Below are 24497 nucleotides of genomic sequence, written 5' to 3' on the forward strand. Positions count from 1 at the left end.
GTTCTCACTTCAACCAGGTAAACATGCCTGTACACACAGATAAATGTTGTCATATCAGTGACACTCACCATAGCCTTCATACCTTATCAGTTTTACCTCCCCCATTTCGTTTGCTCACCTGTAAGACTTGCTCCTGCTGGACAATGATGTCGTGATACTTCTCCAGCTTCTTCTTGAGATTCTCAATCTCCGCATCCCTGGAGCTTCCGCCGCTCCCACCACCGACACTCGCATCTCCTGTGGTCCCATCCTCCCTGGGTCCTCCGGATCCATCCTTGCTGCTACCTCCCCCTCCTCCTCCTCCTCCTCCTCCCTCCTGGTTCTCCCTGTTCTCCTTTTCGATCTGCTGGATGTGTGCCCGGAGCCGCTGCCAGTTCTTCTGGAAGCTGATCTCGATGCCCTCCCGCACCATCTCAAAGGGCATCTGGAAGTGACCTGTCTTCAGGTCATCGATGGAGGAGTCCACTGAGGTCGTGTCATCATATTCACTCTCAGAGATGTAGTCCTTTGCCTATGAGAGAGAAGTTTAATGAAAGTATGATGTGAACCATTTCTTTTCAAAACTACAAAATAAGGAAATGACAAGGCTGAAAAAGTGAGTATGGTAATTTGACAGTGTGGTGTTAACCAGTGTACGTAGCAACTTACTACACTCTTTATACCAGCAGATTTCTTAATGTAGCACTTCTTCTTACACAAGATCAAAATCCACAAAAAGTACACAAAGTGAGGTGAACATCACTTTAGGTTTCACAGACCTCTTGACACACTTGTTTTATTATTGAAATGTGGTATCACCTACAACTGTACAGATCAAATTGTGACATCCATAATAATAATTTGAAAATTTAAATATTCTTCTTATAATCTAATTGCCTCTAGGATTTCTTGAATGCAAAATGCTGGCTGTGATATCACATTCTTCTTTTCTTTCTTTTTTCTCTCTAGACTAATAGATTACTAATTGCAAAGAATGGATTCAATTTATAATATATTTATAATTCCTTTCTTTTCTAGAGAAACTGTTAATTAAATTGTTTCTAGACATTAACAATGGAAGTATGCAGATAAAGCATGATACCTATTACTGTAAAAGTGGATATTTTCGCGCGACTAATTTTTCACGCTTGGCCAGGTAAGAAGAGTTTCGCATGTTTTTAATTCCCCAGGATCAAGATATCAACTAAAGAAACATATGGCACGCAAAAATATTTGCATGCTTTCATTTTCGCCCTTGCTTCTGGTTGCGCGAAATGCGCGAAAATTTCCACTTTTACAGTAAAAGAAATATTACCTGAATGTCACTTGTCAACTGTCTCTCATCAAACAATTGTCAGGAATTCAGCAGTCTGGTTACCCTTATGCATCCTATATTGCCTACAAAGTGCCCCTTATGATACATCCAAAGAAATGTGACTTGACTCATTGAAACACTGTTACCACTATAAACTAACCCAACATCAAAAAAGAGAGACATTAAAGGACAAGTTCACCTTCATTAACATATTGTAAAGGATTGAGAGAATGCAGCAATATTAGTAGAACACATCAGTGCAAGTTTGAGGAAAATTGGACAATCGATGCAAAAGTTATGAATTTTCAAAATTTTTGTGTTGGAACCGCTGGATGAGGAGACTACTAAGGCTCGTGATGTCATATGAGTACAACAGTATAAAAAAAAAATTCAACATATTTTCACTTTTTTTCGCATAATAAAAGAGCACTTGACTTGCCTCTTTCTAAAGGCAATGGGAATAATATTACCCATAACATATGTCAGTAACGAGTCAAGGGAATGTGTACTTTTTTCATGAAATTTTGTGAAATTCTCTTTATATTTTCCTTTAGTGTTGTACGCATGTGACATCATACACTGCAGTCGTCTTCTCATCCAGCAGTGACTGCACAAAAACTTCAAAAATTCATGACTTTTGAACGGATTGTCCGATTTTCCTCAAACTTTCAATGATGTGTTCTACTAATACTGCTACATTCTCTCAATCCTTATGTTACTGAAGGTGAACTTGTCCTTTAAGCGCAGACAATCCCCATTGAACAAGAGTCAGCAATACTTCAGTAACTTTCACATCTCACTAAGTTTAATAGTTGCCAGTCATTTCTAGCTCAGCAAATATCATCATCACATATCATATTTCATGTGGCTAGTTGGACCAAAACCTTTTTTTTTTTTTTGTACACGACCATCGCATATGTTGATGGCCACAAAGCTTTTGTTTATTATGACATTCAACGTAATATAGTTTCTCTGCAAACAAACAGAGCTCAAAAATAGGTCTCGTTTTAAATGTCAAACATTTTGAAGGCCTTCTCCATGGAAACTCTCTTCCTGAGTGACTAATGACTAGTCTCTTTCTTTTTTGCCAAGAGAATATTTTGGGATTATTAATTCTGAATCAGATTACTTGGCAGAGTCATTCATCAGCCAAACTTGATTACTTCCTTTGGTTAATTTGCTAAACAAAGATTAACTTACTCAACCCTACTCCTCCTTTGCAGGAGTCAATATGGATTTTCATTTCCTCTGAATTTACACATACATTGTAAGAAGATATCCTACCTCTAAATCTCTGCTTCTGTTGCTGCCAGAATGGTAACTGTTTTGTATGTTGAAACTTCCCTTCTCTACATACAGTCTCTACATCATTTATGGGAGTGTGTTGTGAATGTGGAAAGGTCTAGTTTGTTCAATGTGTTCACGGAACATCTTGTCCCTACTGTGGCCAAAAAATATACGTGTACAGTAGATAAATCTTAAAAGCTGCATTTTGTTCCTTAATTCAACCTTCTCAGTAAAATGTAAGAAGCAACACTCACTGAACATGGTCATGTGTTATTGCACAGTAAAATGCATCATATTCTTAATATTCCAAGAGTTAAAGGCTGCTTTAAATGGTAGCAAAAAACTAAATTTACAGTGTCACACGTAACTGATCAAAATCAACACATGTGATTCATTACTTTCATCATTTTATACCAGATGGATAATAAAGAGGATATCAACTTGCTTCCCATGAGGTTATATTGTAATCAGCATGGACATATTTTTGAACACCCAAATGCATTATTTTTAACATCGCAGCTTCATCTCTTTGGTTAAGATAAAAGTTAAGTGACAGCTGCACTCCTTTTAGTCTTCTTTCTTTTTGTTTATTCTTACCATAGTTATTTTTTAACCACAGGAAACTAACAACTCAGGAAGATGACAATAGTGTTTAAATTACCTTGGTCTATGGCACTATGACCATATGTTTAAAAAATGATATAATAATAATTTTAATTCACAGCATGTTATCCCATATGCATGTATCTATGTAAAACCATGTGTAATGTTTTTGAATTCACAGTTCTAAGCAATTAGTCTTAATGTTATTCAGGTTCATCTTTTAAATGCCTGCCAAATAATTCTACTCTTTAATAAGTGTGCCAATATATAAGTTACACACACACACATATCACAAACATATTCTACTTCTAATGTTACAAACTAATGTATGATCATGTGTTTTGGTAACAGGACACTTGTAATTCTACAAGCAGGCTTAACTGCATGTTATATTCCTGTCAGTCCTCACACACATACAGCACACTACTGAAATGTTATTCAAGTTACAACCAGGACTCTAAACACTAAGGGCCCACAGCAAACTACAATGTGTGATGTAAACTATGTACAATGTATATCAAAGTCAGAAGACAAAATTCACAGATCTGTCAGTTGATCCACTGGGAAAACAAAACTCTGAAGAAAACATGATACATTGTTCATACACCTTGCATTGATCACCCATAACCTTTCCAACCAGGAGACTGGCACATTGTGACACATTCATAAAATGTGAGCAGAAAACACTGGAAAAGCCTGACGGTTCACACCAGTGCAGTGGACAGTTAATAAATAATTATAGTCAGTCGGTCAATCAGTCTACAATCTAGAATCTAGAATATTGACTTTTTACGCTATGAGTCATCATGTGAGATAACTGCTCCCATTTTGCTGAAGTGAATGAAGACTGCCCTCACTGGATATAGTCAAATTCTCTTTGGCATGCAGTTCTTTCTCCCTGCACTAGATTTTTATTTTTTTAGGCTTTTTGATATAGCACGATGTATTGAAATAGCACGCAATTTCTGATTGGGAAAATTAACCTGATTACAAAATACAGTGCGATGCACTATTTTATAATAATGTGAATTCAAAGTAGCACATTAATTTGAAAGATCTTAGCAAGAAAATTTCTCTGGTCAAACCAATTTAGGCAATAGAGACTGGTGGGTGAAGTCATCTCCTCAGAGCATTATCAATATTTTGTTTGTTTGTTTTGTTTTGTTTTTTTCCATTTTGAAAAAGCAGAGCTGCACAGGTCCCACTACCTCAGTCTCTGACATTGTGTAAAAGCTATGACAAAAAACAAAACAAAACAAAACAAAACAAGACAAAAGAAAACAAAATTGGGTTGATTCATTATAAAAGCTTGAAGAAAAGTATTGGGTGACTAGATCTTCAATGTACCACACTCTTTACTTCCCATTGTATACAGATAATATGTTAGAATTAACCATTCAGTAAATTAGTTAATTAGCATGGTGATTTGGTTTGTTCGTTGATCTCTTGACAGCATAATTCTCGAGTCTTCTCTATGCTATAGTGTCTTTAATTGTGCATTTGAATGTCATCGCCCTGCTCAGTTAATAGCAAAGTTCAACAATTTCTGGAATTGAGCCATCACTTTTTTTTTTCAATGTCAGTGTCCATCTGTATCTGTGTAGTAATGATATACTTGCCCAAAAGATGCATTCTACTTGCCTTAAAATGGCACGCTTTTGTTCCTAAATGGATTTGACATTTTGAGGCATGAAACATACTTTACAAATTGCTATTTCACACATTTACAATTCATTGAGAACTGGCATTCTGTTTAGGATCCTAACTATGTCAAGCAAAACATGACCAGCTAGTTTACCATCACCCTAGATCCCATTTGCTCATAGAAGTTTTGTTAATAAACAAAAGCAGAAATTTGCCCACGAATCTCAGCATTTACCATATCTCGTGTCAATGTGGGGATAGTCAGAGGAGTGGACTGTTGGTGTAATATCCACTGAGTGCAATAATAAAGAAACAACATGAGCTGATACCAACAAGGAATTACCTGGCAAGGTTATGAGTCTCATTGAATTCATGCCACAGCCTGATACAGTTGTCTCCAGAGTAAATCCAGTTATTTCATTTGTTGTAATGGCATTACGCTGATTAGATATGGACTGATGATACAATAAACTTCTCAGTGGAGTGGCCTTTCCTTCAAGGTACCAAGCTTGTGGTTTTAATTGTGTAACCTACATGTAAGCTTCAATCAGTTTTATAATAATATATGCAAGTTTGTACAAGTGTAACTGTGCAATATCTCTAGATATAAATCTGGAGATATATTGCACTCAGAAAAGTTAGTGCAAAGGTGAAATGATTGTTTTATCATAAAGATTCAGATTGAATCATCCAAGTTATACAAGTAATTGCTTTTTGTCATTTGCTTCTAATATTTTACTGCAGACTCATAAAAAAGGCCCTACTTCATGAGTAATGACATCTATACAGAAGTGCTAAAAAATCTGGACACTCCATTCCAATGGCAAATTTTACCTTCAACCTGAATATACCTGAACAATTATTGCCAGTTCCATACTTTGTGATTGATGCAAGCAGTAGAACATTTATCAGAATATCAAATTACTATCTGCAGAAAATGAAAATGTCAATTCACATGACAGCAATCCTTTATGACTATTATTTTAAGTATGGAAACAGGAAGCTGGCTTCTAGAATTATGAAAAACACAATGCAAAAGAGAGAGAGAGTATAAGTAGTATTTGAAACTGGAATGCAACATCCAGTGTACTTAGATTATTTAGATGACAGGAGTGAGTACTTTAAAACCAGAAACAATCCCGGCATGAAACTTTCATATTAACCCGTTGAGGACGAGTCTCGAGTACAACTGTATACTCGGGCAGGTGTCTATGGGAAATGTGTGTTGTAGCAAAATCAAACCGTCCTCAACGGGTTAAAAGCTGGAGCCAACAATCTCTATCGCCACATGAAACTTTTGCAAATTGCCAATGGCATTCAATGCATTGCCAAGGGGGGAAAAAAATGTTTGTGCGCATTTTCCTTGGCTCCTCACAAAATTCATGAAAGTTTCATGATGCATGCGAGAAAATCTGATTTTACAGTATCAGATTCAGCTGCCAAGTAAAGGAGTGAGGCAAGCAGATACTCACATTGCTGGTTCCGCCTCCCCCTCGCCCCTGGACGGCCTGTCTGTTGAGTAGGTTCACCAGCTCCTGCTGCATGTTACTGAGGGATTCTCTCAACACCTGGTTCTCCATCATCACCTCCTTCTGACGCTCCTCATAGTTTGTGATGATCAGCCGGTACATGTCTTCCTCATGCCTGGCAAGATACACACACACAATGAATGAATAAATAAATGAAAATGCCCTCTCGATTACAGTGAGTTTTCATGTTGATGTTACCAAACACTAATTATTTACATCTTTACAATGTTTGTATCACTGCTTTTCATGTTTTCCACCAATCCTCTATATTGACATCTGTGATCAGCAGCAATTTTTAAGTGAAACCTTAAAATGATGATGCTAACATTGATAACAAGTTTAATGATATTATTGATAATAAGAATGGCAACAAAAATAGCATAACTATAGAAATGGTGATGATTATATCAAAAATGATAGTGAAAATAAGTAACAAAGAAACATTAGAAGTAATGGCAATTGTTGTTGTAGTAGTAGTAGTAGTAGTAGTAGTAGTAGTAGTAGTAGTAGTAGTAGTAGTAGTAGTAGTAGTAGTAGTAGTAGTAGAAGTAATAGTAAACAAACATAGAATACAACATATAATTCCTTCAATCAATTAGGACTTCTGGGCCCTGTTTAATAAAGCTGTTCGTAAAGTTATGAACAACTTACGAGCGACTGGTGATCAGTTCTGATATGCTATACTTATTAGAATTTCCATAATTCAGCCACAAGAACTGATCACCAGTTGCTCGTAAGTTGTTCGTAACTTTACGAACAGCTTTATGAAACACCCCACTGGTTTTTAATCCAGTCACCAGTGTTATTTCATAATGAGCTATCCCCCATAATGGTCATGCATAAAAAACAAAAAGATGATTCTGAACAATTATTTGGAGGTCCAATAAGCAAGAAGAGTAGTTCATATGCTACTATTAATACAGTGTAGAGATTTAAAAACAAACACTGCATTCACCATGATAATAACAAATAACTATCAGCCTATAGTACATTCAGGTGCAGCTGTGAGAGGTTTAATTTTCCTTTCACATCAGTCTGCTCAAAACATCCCCTCCATAACCATCCCTCATCCACTCTCTAAGGTGTATTCTGCATCATCACCATCATCTCTGACAACCTCACCAACATCCGCAGCCTGAGCCTCATACCACCATGGCTAACATCTCATCTTCATTCCTGACATCCCATCTCATAATAATCCATCCCAACTCTCATCGCGGAACAACACAAACAATCCTCCGAGCAGTGCTACATGTACCCTGGAAAGGTGCCCCCACTGGGTTTTAACAGCATTCAGACAAACATTGTGTCCAGGCAAAGAGGCATGCTACAGCCTCATACAGTTTGTTTCAACCCTCCGAGGACCAGTTCATCAATAGCACCATTATCATCTTTCAAGGTACAATTGCCAATGGTAATGGTAGAGTATACATTGTACAGAGAGATATTGGCCGCATTCACACACAAGAATAAATTATTTTTTAATCACAATAAACCTCAAGTTTATTTGCCATCATTCACACATGCTGGGCAGGACATATTATTGTGATGTTTCAACAACAAAAACAACAATAACAACAACAAAAATCAACAGTGACTGAAACAATACCCTGGGCATCCAAATGTGCAGACCTAAAATGTGGCGCATTGAATTGTGGGATTAAAAAACTTCAGTTTCTCTTCACAATGCTCGGGGCAAATAATCATAATGCTTAAAACAAAAATCAAGCAGGATCAATTTTTGCATGGTGATGCAGGTCGTGATAATTAACCTTTTTTTTCTTGTGTTCACAAACATTAAATAACACTTTTTGCATTGCATTGCAAAACTTGCAAGTTTCAAGAAGGGTTAATTTGGTCTGTGTGTGAACGGCACTTTGGTCCTAGACTTTGCTGTAGGCCTTCATTCCTCCCTACCCAAGCTACCAGATGTGCAGACCTACTGTATCACATTGCATTGTGGGATTAAAAAACTTGACTTTCTCTTCACATACCAAATCATCATGATGTTTCCAACAGAAATCAAGCGGGATCAATTTTTGCATGGGGATGCAGATCGAGATAATCAACATTTTTTTTCTTGTGTTCACACACATGAAGTAACACTTTTTGCATCGCGTTGGCAAACTTGCAAGTTTCAAGAGGATATCAATTCAGACGGTGTGAGCGGCACTATTGGTTCTAGCCTTTGCTGTATGCCTCCATTCCTCCCTGCCCTAACGACTAGAGCAATGCCCTGGCCCCCTGGAATGCAGCATCCTCTAGGGATGTATTATAAGCTGTCTACCATGACAGGCTAGACTCACCATGGGTAATCTGAATGTTGAACAGACATTTTCATGATGTGAAGGGCTTGTCTGTGGATTGTCAACAGTTTCATGATAAACAGGTTATAATTGACGAATGTGGGACTAAGGAGCTCTCAAAAAGTGCACTTTAATAGCAACAAGACATTACTTTCATTGTAGGTAACTACAAAATGCATAAATTTGAAATTTAAAACAAATTGAAAAAGATGAAAAAGATATTTGTAAGATACAGTGTGCACTACCCCTTGGCTGGGGGATATTTCATTATGTTACAATGTACTTACTTTGCAGTATGGGAAAAAAGAAAATTAATTCTATGTTGATTCAGTTGAATTTAAAAAATACCGCAGGCATGCAGTTGGAACTGCTGATACAAGCTTATGTGTTCACCCTTTTGATCATAAAAACTGTTTCTCTATGTGATATTGGTACTACAACCGTAATTTGTAGGTGAGCTGTGAGCTGTGCCTATGAAATGCAAGCAAACTACCAACAAAGATGTGAAAAGGCTTCCATGCCCAACCCTGTTTTCTTTTCATTGAAGAGGTTTGTACACTCCATCAGATCCAGACGATGTCAACAAATACTCCAAGACAACGGTGTGACATCCAACAAACCAACCCTTGGCACAATAAATGCCAGGGAATCATTATGTTAAGTCATTGTAAACCTACAATAGACACAAAATCACTACTTTTGGAACATCATGTCACACACAGGAAAGAATATTTTAAAAGTGCCTTACACATACACAGAGGAGGAACCAGAAGGAAAGGGGACTCCTGCAAAGTGAATGAAAGAAGACCTAGATAGAGCTGCTATTGCCCACTAGTTCTGCAAGCAGGGAGGAGAGTTTGCTGCCCTCTACTGTCTGTGGGCAAAACAGAGTGGTGACTGCAGTTTGACTCAGTGTCAGTATTTTAATTACGTTGCATCACCGACCACTTTTCCTGCAACACTAATGAGATTTTGTACATCACAATCTACATTCAAAGAAATCCTTAATGCCAACAGAAAATGTTACACTTCTCCTAAAGTGAAAGGAGAGATAATTTTCACATCATGTGTGCACCTATTCAAATTTCCTTCGACGTGAAGCAGTGCAAAGTTAATACTGTTTAATATATTGATATTAAAGAAGGACAACATGAATTGTGCCTCTTCCTCACTCACAATATTGATTGGTTATGTTTGTTCATTGCAACCTTTTGCTGATTTATACTGTTGAAAAAGGTGCTTCTATACCATTCCATTGGTTGAACGAAAGGTGAATAACAAGTTTAGCTCTGCAAGTCTGATGATTTGCACGGTGCATTATACAACAGAAAAGGTTACCTTTTTATAGTGATGGATTATCTTCAGACAACCTTCTGGTGAAATGTGGTTAGGATCACAAGCTTCAAGAATCGTGGCCATATTGAGATCAAAATGTCAATGCAAAATGTACAAAAGAGCCACCTAACTACCCCTAATTACATTCCTTTATCCCTCTACTCCCACCCCCCCCCCCCCACACACACACACACAAAGCTCAGTTTGTGTCCAGGTCTACATACATTGTACATGCCACCACTCTGTTGGTGATATTGATTCATGCCATCTTTGTACTCTCTTCTCACTTCAAATACTGCTCAATAGACTGATTAGTGAATGACGTGATGCCAGAATATGCCTACGTCTCTACAGACAATCTTTTAAGAAGTACTTAAGACTCTGTGGTGCAAGAAATCAACTGATACCTCTCCGTGAATACCAAAATCTGTTTGCTAAATGATGTCTACTGTCTACACTATGTGATGAAAATGTGATACTGTGTATACCAGCTGTACATGAGTCATCAAAAAGAGCACTAGAACATGAAGTTACACTTCATTTTGTGAGGTTTCACACTCACATCAGATATGATCAGTCTGGCACGGGATACATATTTGGTTGCACATAATTTCAGATGACTTACAAAAATTTCTGGTTTAAACCAGTTTAAACCAGGTATATTTCATACAACAGACTGCTCTGGTTAAAAAATAATAATAATACAAAAATAAGATAAGACACTATTTTTCAGATGAATAGCTGTGTTTGGTTATGTGGAATTCATGAAAGTAACAAATACCAAATGGACGATAATAATTTCATGTACAAAATTACACAATATAAACTATAATTCATCAGCTTCAATTATGCATATTACACTTGCATATGAAAAATGTGAATATCAACACACACATTATATGCACACACCGAAACTGATTATTGTATGAATAGGCATACAAGTATGCCTGTATTTTAGCATTCAAATGTATACAAATCATCTTTAATAGAGTAATGATGATAATACTCAATTTTCCAGTGGTAATAATAAGAATAGTGATGGTTATCAAAAAACACACACAACTTTATCCTGATGACTCCATTATCCATGTTGGCATCATCACCATTATCATCCCTGCACCATCTTGAAATAATGTGGAATACTGTAACTGGGTCAAGAGGAAGATTTCTAACAAGACACCTAACTCCATGGATTGATTTAATCATCAACATTTCACTTCCAGAATGTCCACAGCATTCTTTACTTGTCCCCAGTACCCTAACTGTTTAATAGGCTTTGATTTTAGGTGCCACTGACATAAAACATCCACGCATGATTTTTATAAACTCATTTTCCATGTCATAATGCATGAATCCTTTCAAATACAGACACTTCAATTTCCAGTTTTAACTACATGTGTTACATTTAATGTCACTTTTACGCCACTCCCTTTCATAAATCAGGATGGAGGATGTGGCCTACAATATGCATGCTACAGGGCTGTAGAAGGAAACCCAAATGTCAACAATATGAGATGACAGCGTACAGGAAACCATTGCTTTCTGTGCAAGGGTCATCCTGGTTCAACATGAAACCATATCACTGGTTCAACCCACTAAAAACAAGACAACATTACATTCACCAGTAGTTTTATGACTCAGTGTAACCATGGAGCTGTAGCTCCATGGTGTAACTGATATTTTACAAATGTTGCGTTTAATACCAAACTTGTCAAAATGAGAGAGCCAGAGAGAGAGAGTACGGAAGTCATACAGTGTGAAAGGACAGCCATTTGAATGAGGCCAACAAACATGGAGAGAAAAAAAAAGCTCATTCACTTTTGGCTTAAATATATGCAGTATTATTGTGATTAGTAATCCTTGTCAGTAAAGGTTGGTCCAAAATACCAATCAGGGCTTGACACTAACTTCAATGTAAAATGCAAAAAAAAAAAAGAAAGAAAGAAAAAAAGCTCTATTGGTCAGCAACTGCAGTTCTGATAAAACAGCAATACCCTCCAGACCATGTTAGATCTAAGACAAAAAAAAAAAAATAGAATCTGTTATCGAGCATGCAAAGGGCATTGGTATCTTTGTCTACTACAGGTAGAACTGGTCCAAAGACATAACTTACCACGGTGATATTTGAGGAAATATTAAAAGAATAACCATGTATATCATACATGAGGTACAGGTGTATGTACCCAATGCTCTTGATGTGCACAATGTATTCATAAATCATATTGAAAAATTCAGATCCTCTAATGATAAATTACTGTTGTCCTTGAAACACACCACAGGAGGATACTGGTTGTCAAGGCAACCAGTTTCTCCCTCCTGTTGTTGAATGGTCTCATGGCATAACAGTCTCTAAGACCCCGTTTACAGTGCGAGGCTCGGCCGCGGCTCGGCCGCGGCCGTGCCCAGCCCCGCTTCAGTGTAAACGCACAAAAGGCCAAATGCGAGGCCAAAATTGGCCTCGCATTTGGCCTCGCTCTGGAGGTGGTCTCGGCCGCGGCCGAGCCGCGGCCGAGCCCGGCCTTTTCTTGGTGTAAACGCAAACTGGGCCAAATGCGCGGCCAATTGCGCGGCCAATTTTAGTCTGGCTTCCAAACCCTCTGCCTGTATCTTTCGCTATTCAGGATATTAACCCCCACAACGTCGAAAACTAGTATAGTTTAAGGTGGTTTTGTCCTGCAAAGGATTCTTTCCTTCGGCAAAGGCCTTTGCCCGAACGGCGACTTCGTCGCCACGGAATTCATTTGGCAAAGGGTCTGAAAACCAGACAATACCAAATTGCATTTGTTTACAAGCAGAGCGCCACTACGACAAAATATTGAAAGGTTTGAATCAAAAGCGCGGCCGAGCCCAGCAGTGTAAACGGACAAAATTGCGAGGCTCGGCCGCGCAATTGAGGCCGGTCTCGGCCGCGGCTCGGCCGCGGCCGAGCCCGGCCTCGCACTGTAAACGGGGTCATAATAACCTCTTTACCAGGATGCAGACACATGAATGCTACGGGATGACAAATGGCATTTAAATTACAAGGATTGTGAATAGTTGGCTGCATGAAAGGTGGCTAATTTCATGAGGATGATAGACTTCACTAATTTCATTCCTGTGTGAAACAAAGTTGCCTTCAAATCTGTTGTTCAAATGGCCATTCAACAGATTCCAAATCAAATCCTGTTTCAGTTTCTATTCATATGGATGCCTGCCTGCCGCTAGATATGGTTTTACACTGTATAATGTTTCCCAATAGAAAGCAAGAGGAGAACATTGCCATACTTTTCTTTTTGTACCATGTATAGTGAAATATTATCAATACAGTCTACATGAGTACTTAGTCTATTAGAAAATATATGAACCATATCAGGAAAATATGCTCAAACCAAAGTTGCATGGGAATCAAAGAATCATGTCATCATCTTCGGCTAATAATTTTTGGGGGTCACCTGCAGAATTTTTCTCATCATTGAAAATCATAAATCTTGAAATACCAAGCAAAAAAGACTTAAGCATCTTGTCTCACTAGCATGTTTGACAATTGCAAACAAAATACAAAGTGTAGGGCATTCCCCTAAAAACAAAACAAAACATAAAAATACACTTCCAAAACATAGACATTCTATTATAACAAAAAAAAAAAAGATATTCTAAATTGTCTCTAAACTTTACAGTAAGAAGGTGGGGTTTGAAAGAGAAGATTTCATCAAAAACAAAAAAAAAACACAGGACAAAGGAGGTGTTATAGCATCTATTGGATAGGAGGAGGAAGAGGAGAAGGGGAAAAAAGAAAGTGTATATATCATGTTGACAGGACCAGACAGAAAGCACCTACAGAAAACAGAGGAAATACAGTATCATGTCTGACTGTCCAGTACATACAAATGTACATGTACTGCAGTATGTTATTTGCATCGAACTTTGACAGATTTGAGCAAAATACAGCTGGACCTTTAACAAATAACAGTCACTCCGCGCACACTCATTCCTGGTCTTGCGGCTCACACTGGGGGGTAAAAAGACTGCACTTCCTGATCTCTGGCTCTGCAGCTAGACTGAAAATCCGGCAAGGAGGATGAGGGCTGATCCAATATGTAACACCAACATTTCCTTCACTTCAAAACAGGCCGAGAGAGCTATGCTTCCGTGCATTTTGAAAATTCATGATACCGACAGAATAGAGCAAAGGCCCTAGCTTCCCTCTGAGTTCACTATGCATCATGTCTTTCAAACCATCACAATGCCATAAAAGATTGATACTCCTATCCCATACTAACATATCATCAGCTGAGAACCAGAAAGGCAAGGTCGGGTTCCAAGATTTGAAGGTAAATGAAAACAAAACAATCAATTTTCATGAAACATAAAGTTTATCTATTAAATCAAAAGTGAGTCAATTTATAAGCATTGTTCTAAATATCAGGTAAGATAGCACCCTTGTGATTTTGATATCAAGATTTTACTGAAAACTAAAATGATTTAGAATTTACACTGTAAGGTAGAGGAGATCAAGCGCTTCAATGTGATACCAAAAACTCAATACCCCCAAAAAATTGCGATAACAGCTTTCTGGTTCTCAGCCGACCATATGTGACCGTGCATCACAAAACGAACAAAAAGTCGCACGCAGTGATTTTGTGTGAGGACTGAAAATAGGTGAAATTGGTCAACCTAATCAAGATTGAGTTTTTCATATTTTCTGAAAGAGCAAGTCTTCTTCTGCATCATGTTAAAGTTTGGGATAATAAAACAAACAAGAATTTGTGAGGGGTTTTGGTGGAATAGTGTGATTAGGTGTTTCTCAGAGAGCCCTCTTTTCATTTCTTAAAAACCCTGTCCATACTCATCACTTTCAACTCCAATAACTTTGGAGAAAATAATGCTATTGCTTTGAAAGTTGGCATTAATTATCTACAGAATGTGTTAATGAAGCATATTTAATTTCAGCTTAATCTGATAATCCCTTCACTGGTGTTGCTCCAGTGGTCAACATCCTGTTTTTTGTTCCATTCATCCCACAGCTAGCATGGCTTGGTAAAGATTAAAGCGCTTGAATAGACCCTGTACTTCAGAGCCTCTTTTTTCAGTTCGCACTTACCAGAGTGTGTCCTTTCTTTCCAATACTGTAAAACATGATATATTCGCGGCATGATTTTTTCGCGAATTGGAGCCGACGGCTATTTTTGCGGCATAAAATTTTCGCAAATTGCCACTGGTATTCAATGCATAGAGTGTAGACAAGAACATTTTAATTTCGCGAATCTTCGCGCTCACGAAATTCGCGAAATTAAAATGCACGCGAACATTCCTCGTTTTACAGTATTTAGATAGGTAAGGAGAGTCCATATGAATTGAGTTATACATCATTTTAAAGCTTAGAGTCTACTCTTAACTAAAAATCCATGTCTGGCGACTTTTTGTTGGTTTTGTGATGCAGGGTCACATATGAATGTCGCCACAACTCTGTCATTTACTTGCCTGCTTTTACAGGGTTGATCAATATTGTACAAGGGTTGTTATTGTTCCGGTTGATTACATTTGATATTGTCCCTGAGACACCAAAATGAATTGCTTCAAAGTACAGTGGATCCAGGAAACACATTACTTTTTGAATGAAAGCCCCCCTCCCCCCCCCCAAAAAAAAAAAAATAAATAAATAAATAAATAAATAAATAAATAAATAAATAAATTTTTTAAAAAATTGATATACAGTATTACTAACGGTCCAAGTTAGAGTCAATTAGTGACAAAGAAAAGTTAGGACATTTGAATCGATATACAGTGTATGAAGTTGTAATGATGGCACTGGCTGACACATATGTGACCTGCTACAACAAAAGGATCCAAAAGTCGGGGGAGGACAATTTTCTGAAAATGGCATGACATAATTCCCTTACTCTTCTACTTTAATTTCATATATAACACAACTCACAAAAGTACTCAGTTGCAGAGATATTGATGATTTTATTAACGCATGTCAAGTGGTTGAGGAAATCAGAGTTTTGAGAAAAATGCCTTCAAAGTTTTCCTTCCGACGCTATCATGATCAAGGGGAGGCGAGACAGTTTTCACCCCATGACAATAGAAGGTATGCTCCTAGCGACCTCCGCAATGTTCATTCAAGCTTAGCGCCAGCGGTCTACGCACGACCAATCGGTTATCAGGATGCCACGCACTGACCAATAAGATCACTCCCTCATTTCTAGGGGTGGAGTCTAGCTGCGGCGCTAAATCCAAATCTTCAGACACATTTCTGTTATGCTGAAAGTCAGAAAACCAAGGCCCAGAAAAACTCTCATTTCTTGCTTTTCCTTTGATCATCTAGCTTCGAAATTTCGACGGATGATAGACAAAACATTAGACCACAAAATTCTGCCAAAACCAGAAATCCGATAGTTTTGACCAATTTTGATGATGTGACTTCAAACTCGTTTTTCTCGGCTCAGCCGTCAGCGACTTTAGGATCCTTTTGTTGTAGCGGGTCACATATTTTTGCATACAAATTATTCCTTTCCTTTATGTCAGTTTAATAATTGTATTAATTCTGCCTCAGATAAGATAATTGTATTTCATCAGATAAAAAATGTACCACACAGCATCAAAGAAGAGCAAGTCATAACTTTCACACAAATAAAAAAAAAAGAATTGTTTACCTCATGTGCATTCAGAGGAAATGGGTGTTTGATGCCAGAAAAGTAACAGTCAAATGATAACTTCCCATAGGATGCCACTACTAGTCTTCCCGATATTCAGGCCTTTGGTTCAGAGTAAATTAGGAGGGGTTAAGAGTGGGGTATATTTAGAGCATTGCAGACAAATCCATAACTATGACAATGGACTTGAACAAAGACTATGTGCTCATGAGATTTTGAACTGGAAGCGAACTTGGCTGATTTCCTGGTGTGCCCTCATGAAGGAACCTACTGCAATGAAGTCATCAGACTCTCTGTCTGGAGGAGTTCTGGTAAGACAGAGTTAGTCTTTAATTACAGTCTCTAATTATTATCAATATGTGATCAGAAACTGATTCTTTAGGCCCTATACACTGGATACACTGTATTTTGCATTGCACTTATGTAAACCAGAGAGGATACTTTGTGATAAACTAATACACCATATGTGTGGTATTGATTGTTATGAAAATGATCAGTATACAGTAGCTTTTCACTGCAGAAGTGGAATAGTGAAATGCCTTGTGTAGAACGTTTAGAATGCATCAAATTTCACACTTTTCATTATCACAATTATCAAGTGTATGTATACTTCTTGCATTTTCCTTTTCAAACATGTGAGTTTTTGAAGTTTAATAAAGCCAGCACAGCTATCATGAAATAAGCATGTAAATTTCCCTAAATATTTCTTCATGCCTTAAGTTCACTACAATGTAACCACAACGTGACAGCAGCAATGGACTCCATGTCAAAGATTCCAGAATCATGTAAATGTACAACATAAATATTTCACGGAAAGTCTGAAGGGGAGACTATGATGTCCTAACATTCTCATAGCCATATCATCAGCCACAACAAGTGGCCAATTTGCCGCGTCATCAGTGAGTAACGAGAGAGAAGGGGGTAACACCTATGATAGGTTATATGAGAACTACCGTGGGTGCCGACTTCCTCTTTTAATACCTCATGATCCCACATTGTGGCTCAATTGTGTCCTCACACAAATGATGGCGGACATAATTAACAGCAGTTGCACAAATTACATGAATCACTCAAAGGGATGTGCTCAAAGAGAAATAAGTGGGGTCATCAACGGATGAGCGAAAGTCATTTACAACTTTAAAAAAAAAAAATGTGTGTGTTTATGTTTGTACTCACATTTATGATGGTACACACTTTTTTTCATTCAGTTCTGATAGCATGTGTTTCATTCAATTTCCTTCATTCAAAAAAAAAAAACAATCCTAACTCTTCCCTTTAAGAGGAGATCTTACTGACTTGAAATGAATAGAAAAGAAAAGAAACAATTCTGTTGAGCATGGTGTATGCCTTTGCTTAGACAGAGAAACCTTGGTTCAAGCAGATGTCCCTTCCGTCCTCACATGAGTAATCACTGTACCATGAGCCTGAGAGAGAAGGCACAGTGTAGAGCTGGAACGTCAATATCAGCTGTGTTTTGGCTGTGCGGATAACCTTGCTATATCAATCTACGAACTTATCCTGTTTATTTCACAACTGCATTGTTTGTGTACCAATCCTGCCGCCTCCACATACATTTTTTGTACTTCCTTCACAATACTTTTATAATACAGTAATATGCTGATCTTTTATGAAACAAGCCTTTTGATACCCACTCAGGCATATCACTCCTACACACATTGAAAGGCCAGCGTTTAATTCAGTGACAAGTTCATTTCAGCATTATTTCACTTTTTCAATGGGCTAAAGTGGGCCTCTGTTGACACAAAGATTTGAGTAGGAAGATACATTTGTTCAGTGTTTGACACTTTAGTAAGCATCATCACCTACATGTACACACCTTTGCAGAATATTTGGGACCTGTAGTCACGACATTAATATTCTGTCCCCTTTAAACATTCTCTTCTTTTTTTCACAGCCATTCACTTCATTGTCAGCCAAGTGAGAAAGAATGTTCATTAAAAAGGAAAGACTAAGGCTTGTTCAAAGTTTTGCTGAATCTGAATGTGGTACAAATATCTTATGCAGGCTGCAGATTGACGTGGGAGTGGAAATATGCAGAAGTTGGGAAGTTAAAATATAACAGACTATCGTGCTGCAAAATAGGCTCTTTTAACACATCCTACGGAAACACAGAAAATTTGTGGATTTTTTTTTTCAATGTTATGTTTAGTGGTATTTTCATTTGCACAAAGTGATATTAATGAAATCATTAATTCATGAACATGTCGTTGCAATATCATCTCCAAGGTATGATACTGCTATTAAAGTTTTCTCCTTATATGGGATAAGATTTATACTCTTTATTCTCACACGGTGGTTTCTAATCAAGAATTCAACCACTCATGAAATTGTTTACAGCTCACGAAAACAATATCGTGCTCGCAAAAATATGGTACACCTGGTGTATTTCAAGGTCTGCAAGTTTCCACTGCGGTGGAGGATTATAAGATATGATCCATTCACTGTTTGTTCACTCAAACCTCTTGCAAATCACAGCCCAAATTTTGATTCCGCCTTTACAGCCTTCCAAATCCAATCAAATTTCATGGGTGATTTCTCCAAAATTCCCTGCTTAGCAACAGCTGAGGCTGGGGAAGATGTTATGTGCCGTAGATGATGAATATTCGACTTTGAGGGTAATGTCAGGCTAAGCAAGACATTGTACAGAGGATGCTAGGAAACCTTCTCCACTAGATGTTCCCTGCCCAGGGTACTGTATTCTGTTGGTTGTTTATCACCATGGTGAAAAACGATGGAGTTTTGACCTGTTGAATGTGAGGCCAATTTTTGGTATGCAGGACTCTCTTTGCCACCTTTATACTCTCTGCAAATCTGACAAACTTATGAGCTGTGGGAGTTGGAAATATTCATCTCTTGGGACAATTGCCACAGTCATATTCAGCATGAAAAATATATCCTCTTATGTTTTGTGCTATGTATTCAGTGGCATACTTGGATGAATTGGTTGGTTGGTTGGTTGGTTGGTTGGTTGGTTGGTTGGTTGGTTGGTTGGTTGGTTGGTTGGTTGGTTGGTTGGTTGGTTGGTTGGTTGGTTGGTTGGTTGGTTGGTTGGTTGGTTGGTTGGTTGGTTGGTTGGTTGGTTGGTTGGTTGGTTGGTTGGTTGGTTGGTTGGTTGGTTGGTTGGTTGGTTGGTTGGTTGGTTGGTTGGTTGGTTGGTTGGTTGGTTGGTTGGTTGGTTGGTTGGTTGGTTGGTTGGTTGGTTGGTTGGTTGGTTGGTTGGTTGGTTGGTTGGTTTTTGTTTCTGTTTTTCACCCTTACACATCATTCAAAATTCAGTTAATTAAACTGATTGGGGCAATTAGAAGATAGGAGTGGTCTATAAAACCTACTACAGGCCCCATCCCTTGGTGGGAGGAGGGGGGGGGGTAAATCACTGCTACAAAACAGATGTTTTGATATTGGCTTTTACAGGTCTACTTTTGTACATGGACAGTTGCTGCAGGATTCTTTTTCACTATTTCACATTGCCATCCTGATACAATGTCTTCTGACAGATGAAAGTCAAATCTGAGTCTGATGAAGGAAATTTGATAGGCTAGCATGAATACAATTTTTTTTAAACAGTTCAGCCATACAATACAAATAAGGGTGACATTTTTGAAGAAAAATATCAAAGAGGCCATGGGAAGAACAATTATAGAAACACTTTACAAACTCCTTTCTTGATTTCTTACAGCTTTCTAAACCTGCATTATGAAAATCACACTTTGCAATGTATCAGCATAATTCATGCCACCTCCAATAATAATGGATACAAAGGAAGACTTCACGTCAAGGTAAGTTTTCAGTGAACCAATCTAGAGTGCATTGACCTGACTTTAATACCACTGCTCCTTTTCTCCTACACAGGGAGAGCCATCACTGATGACCTTTGACCTACAGGTGTACATCGTATATAAACGCCACTCAAGTCAGTGCTAGACATCTACACTGCCACATCCACTCTATTCATGAGGTGTTCAGTACACCAACCACAGAGTGGTATGCCAAGAAAAAGGCGGTGACTCACACATCACATCATTGCCCCTCATCAAGAGACAAGAGAAAGACATCCGTTGCCATGACACATCATCATCCAAAGCCATGAAATTCAGTGAGTGTATAATTGAAGGATGCCATAATGAAGTCAATGGGGCATGGCAATGGAGTGGGAAAACACAGATCCTTAACTCTCCCAGGATCTACACATCTCAACATGCCATCCTTTTATATGTGATCATCCTGTCTCTGGCCATAATTGGGTTAAGGGCAATTAAGCAGCAGCAGTGCGTGGCAAAATGACAAATGAAACAGACACACAGAAATGACAATCATATCCTAGTAAACACATCATGGTTTAGGTAGTAGAAGAGTGTGCGTTGGCAATATGAGATTGTAGCACACAGCTGCCAGGCATGCAGATTTAGTAGTTGATGCTCATGTCACGATAAAAGTGATACTCTGATGTACAAATTGTACTCTCCAGTATACTCAGGCCATAATCATACCTCAAGACCTATAATATCCATATCCACATAAGAATTTTTTTTTCCATCAACAAAAATTTAGCAGAATTTTTACACAATAAGTTATATGCAGTTTGCTGCTGACACTATCACTGTCAAGATTACTGTTACTGTATCAATTCAAGAAAGTTCTGTAATAAAAACAAAGCCAACATACACACCAGCATTTCAGTTTCACCTGTCTCAACAAAGAATTTCCATAAAGAAAGATACATATTTCCTGGATGCCTGGAAAGAGACTAAAAGCTATACTGCTCTAATAGAATGTCTCCGTCAGAGGAGGATGATTCATAACTGGAAGGGGATGGTGAGTAGAAGCGTCTCTGACTGCTCCACTTACTTCTATTTACTTGATTGATCTCAAGAGAGAGAGGCATCTCACAATCTCCCAGATTCAGGAGAGATGAGTGTGCATAACAGAGGGATGAGAAAACAAATTACAAGGACAAGCTTCCCCGCCATCTCGTGGGCGAGAGAAAAGCACTCTCATCCTCCAAGGTGGCCACAAGACTGACTTTTCATTTATGCACATCAGGCTTGGAATTATGTCACAGGTTAGTCCCTCATAAATGCCAGAGTGTGTTCAGGGTGTAGCAACAAGCAATCTGTCTTGGGGAATGCCATGTAATTTATATGCAAAATCATAATCCGCATCAATGAACACATATGGGACTAAGAAAACGCATGTTGCTTGTAAGATGAAATATTAATAATCATCTTGAATAACAGAAACACTGACATGAGACATCAATAATTGTCAGTAACAGACGCTCTTGATGCACGGACAAAATATTAAACATGTCCAAACTGGTCGAGCTCATTATTCTAAAATCTGGCAGTAAACAACGCTTTTAGGGTGAAGAAAGTGATGAATGGACTAAACAGAAATGGATGACACACACACACAATGGTTTTCCTTGCAGATAATTGCTTGACAAATAGCTTAAAATTTGTATCTGTAAGGCATGGGATATTGCAATGATAACAGTTTAAAGAAAATGTACTAAAAAGCGCTATACATTAATCAACTTCAGCATTTTTTTTTCTTAATGTTGGTGGGAATCTGTCGACTGTGCTATTCCATTCAAAACAGCAGAAAAGAGATGCTGTGACAAAAATAATTTCCTGGCATACAAGATGTTAATCAGACACAGTGAGCACTTCTGGTCTCCCAAATGGCCCCTCTGGCACAGGCCAATAAAATGAGGTGTCAAAATTCACATCTGTGCGTTAGTGGTGTGGAATGAAAATGATCCTCACAGGTTGGCCCCAAGAAGGTGAGCACGAGGCTGGTGGTGCTGTCATCATTGTGGCTTGCCTGGAAATTGCCCGGAATGCCCACACATATACACAACTAATGACAAGAGATTCATAGGAAATACATCCAGCATTCATAAATCTGTAGATGTGATGAAATGCTAGTATACTGGATATTACAATGCAGGTATGGAAATTGTAATGAAGATCAACAGTATAGTACTTTTACAACTGTAATTTGTGAGTTTTAACCTTTTTCCTGAGCTTTCCTTCTTCTTCTTCTTCTTCTTCTTCTTCTTCTTCTTCTTCTTCTTCTTCTTCTTTTTTTTTTTTTTTTTTTTTTTTTTTTGGGGGGGGGGGGGGGTGTATAAGCCAAGCATTGTTGATAAGTCTTTAATAATTCTTTGATGGTCATCCTAATAAAATCTCCGCTATGGGCACGGATCCCTCAGTAATCTTTCACATCAAAATCAAATTTTGGTTTTGTCTGAGTACAAGGATAATGTCTGCATTGTAACAGTGAGCTTTTGAAATCGTAGACCATTTGGTGGAAATGGTCTTCTAAAGGATGACTTCAACATTTCCTCAATTCATTGCAAAACTTTAGAAAACCTATTGGACTGATCTTTTGCTTCAAATATACTGTCAGATAAACACTTTGTTTGATATGAAACATGGTCTAAATAAAAACACATGTCAGTAAACTGCAATCAAAACCTTCAATTCAAGAACTGAATCTTCGAGATTATAATGGTAATATATCTCTGTATATATCAATGCACATTGTATCATTCTAGAAGTTTTGGTTTCATGGACCAGCCACAATTTGCCCTGAATGCTATACATTACATTGTCTCTTGACTGTAATTTTACAGTGACTTTTCTCGAAGAAGACAATGGTATAAAGAAATCCCACACACGTGTTGGCCTCTGCAATCATATTTCCAGCTGAATTTGCAAATGTTAGACTGATCTTATGTCAAGAGTCAGGTCAAGAATTTCCTGATTGAACTCCGTCATTTCTGCAGGACTTTGCAATCATTTTCCGCTCCACAAAGCCATCCCTCTGCAGCTGATCATACCCTGTGTATGCCCAGTTCCTTTGAAAGGTTCTACCCTTTTTGATCCCTTTGGCAATGTCAGGCAATCTATACAAGACAACAATAGCCATTCTCTATTGTATTCTTTTTAATTCCCATTTAAACAGTAAAGTATCAAATTATACATCTTTTTTTTTTTCAATTTAAAGTTCCCCCACACCTAGCCTTCCACAGGAAATGGTGAATGCCATCAGACACAAACAACCTACCCATCCAATGAGCCCATCCAGATTACAACTGGCAAAATCCATTAAAATTACTGCTCCAAACATCACATCATACACATCATCACTGTGATAGCACCGGTAGTGTGACCTGCACTATACTTGATCATCACTGTCACTGTTTAATACATCTATAGGCCTTACAATGTAAGAGCCCACTCGGGTCACTGTTTCTTATTGCACTCATTGTGCACTAAATTATCATCTAGAAAAATATATGAAACATAGAAATACATTGGAATGGAATGCTATATCTTGAAATGATTTTGGAGAGAGCAATCCTGTTTTACCAGCCCTATACTTCTGCATACATACAAGTGTACAAGTAGTGACTCATGATTAACACCAGATTGAAATCAAAACACAGAATTGACTATTATGAAATATCCATCAGATAATTTTGTGTACGTATGTGAATGGAGATGTACTAGCAAGAGAGAGACGAGTCAGACATGTCTTGCTCTGTGCAGGTCTGAGAAGCTATCTCTTTATTGCAGCCAGTATGGCTGATTATATAACAAGTGGAGAACAGTGCCGTACTGTATTTACAGTCATGGGATGAAGAGGGTCGGTGGTAGAGGAAGTGAGATGAACAGGTGGCGATGTTATGTGAGGTAATGAGGCATGGTGGTGGCTGGAGAAAGGAATGTCAGGCTGACCGTGAGAAAGACAGGATAGAGTGACCAAAGCAGTGATGGTGGAATGATAGCATGAGATGGTACAATCGTTGTACTTGTATACACATTTATGTACAGAC

The 24497-nt window shown here is 38.1% G+C and overlaps 1 protein-coding gene across 1 annotated transcript in view; it reads right to left on the reverse strand.

Moving 5' to 3' along the window:
- The window catches only part of LOC140237183 (afadin- and alpha-actinin-binding protein A-like), an 87834-nt gene that overhangs the window by 7556 nt on the left and 55781 nt on the right, over positions 1-24497 (reverse strand). The window contains exons 8-9 of the mRNA XM_072317124.1: positions 6301-6472; positions 119-511 (exon numbers count right to left, since the gene is read on the reverse strand). Of these exons, the coding sequence (XP_072173225.1) occupies positions 119-511; positions 6301-6472 (565 nt within the window). The remainder of the gene's footprint in view (positions 1-118; positions 512-6300; positions 6473-24497) is intronic.

The sequence above is a fragment of the Diadema setosum genome, chromosome 13, assembly GCF_964275005.1.
Source record: "Diadema setosum chromosome 13, eeDiaSeto1, whole genome shotgun sequence".
Lineage (NCBI taxonomy): Eukaryota > Metazoa > Echinodermata > Echinoidea > Diadematoida > Diadematidae > Diadema > Diadema setosum.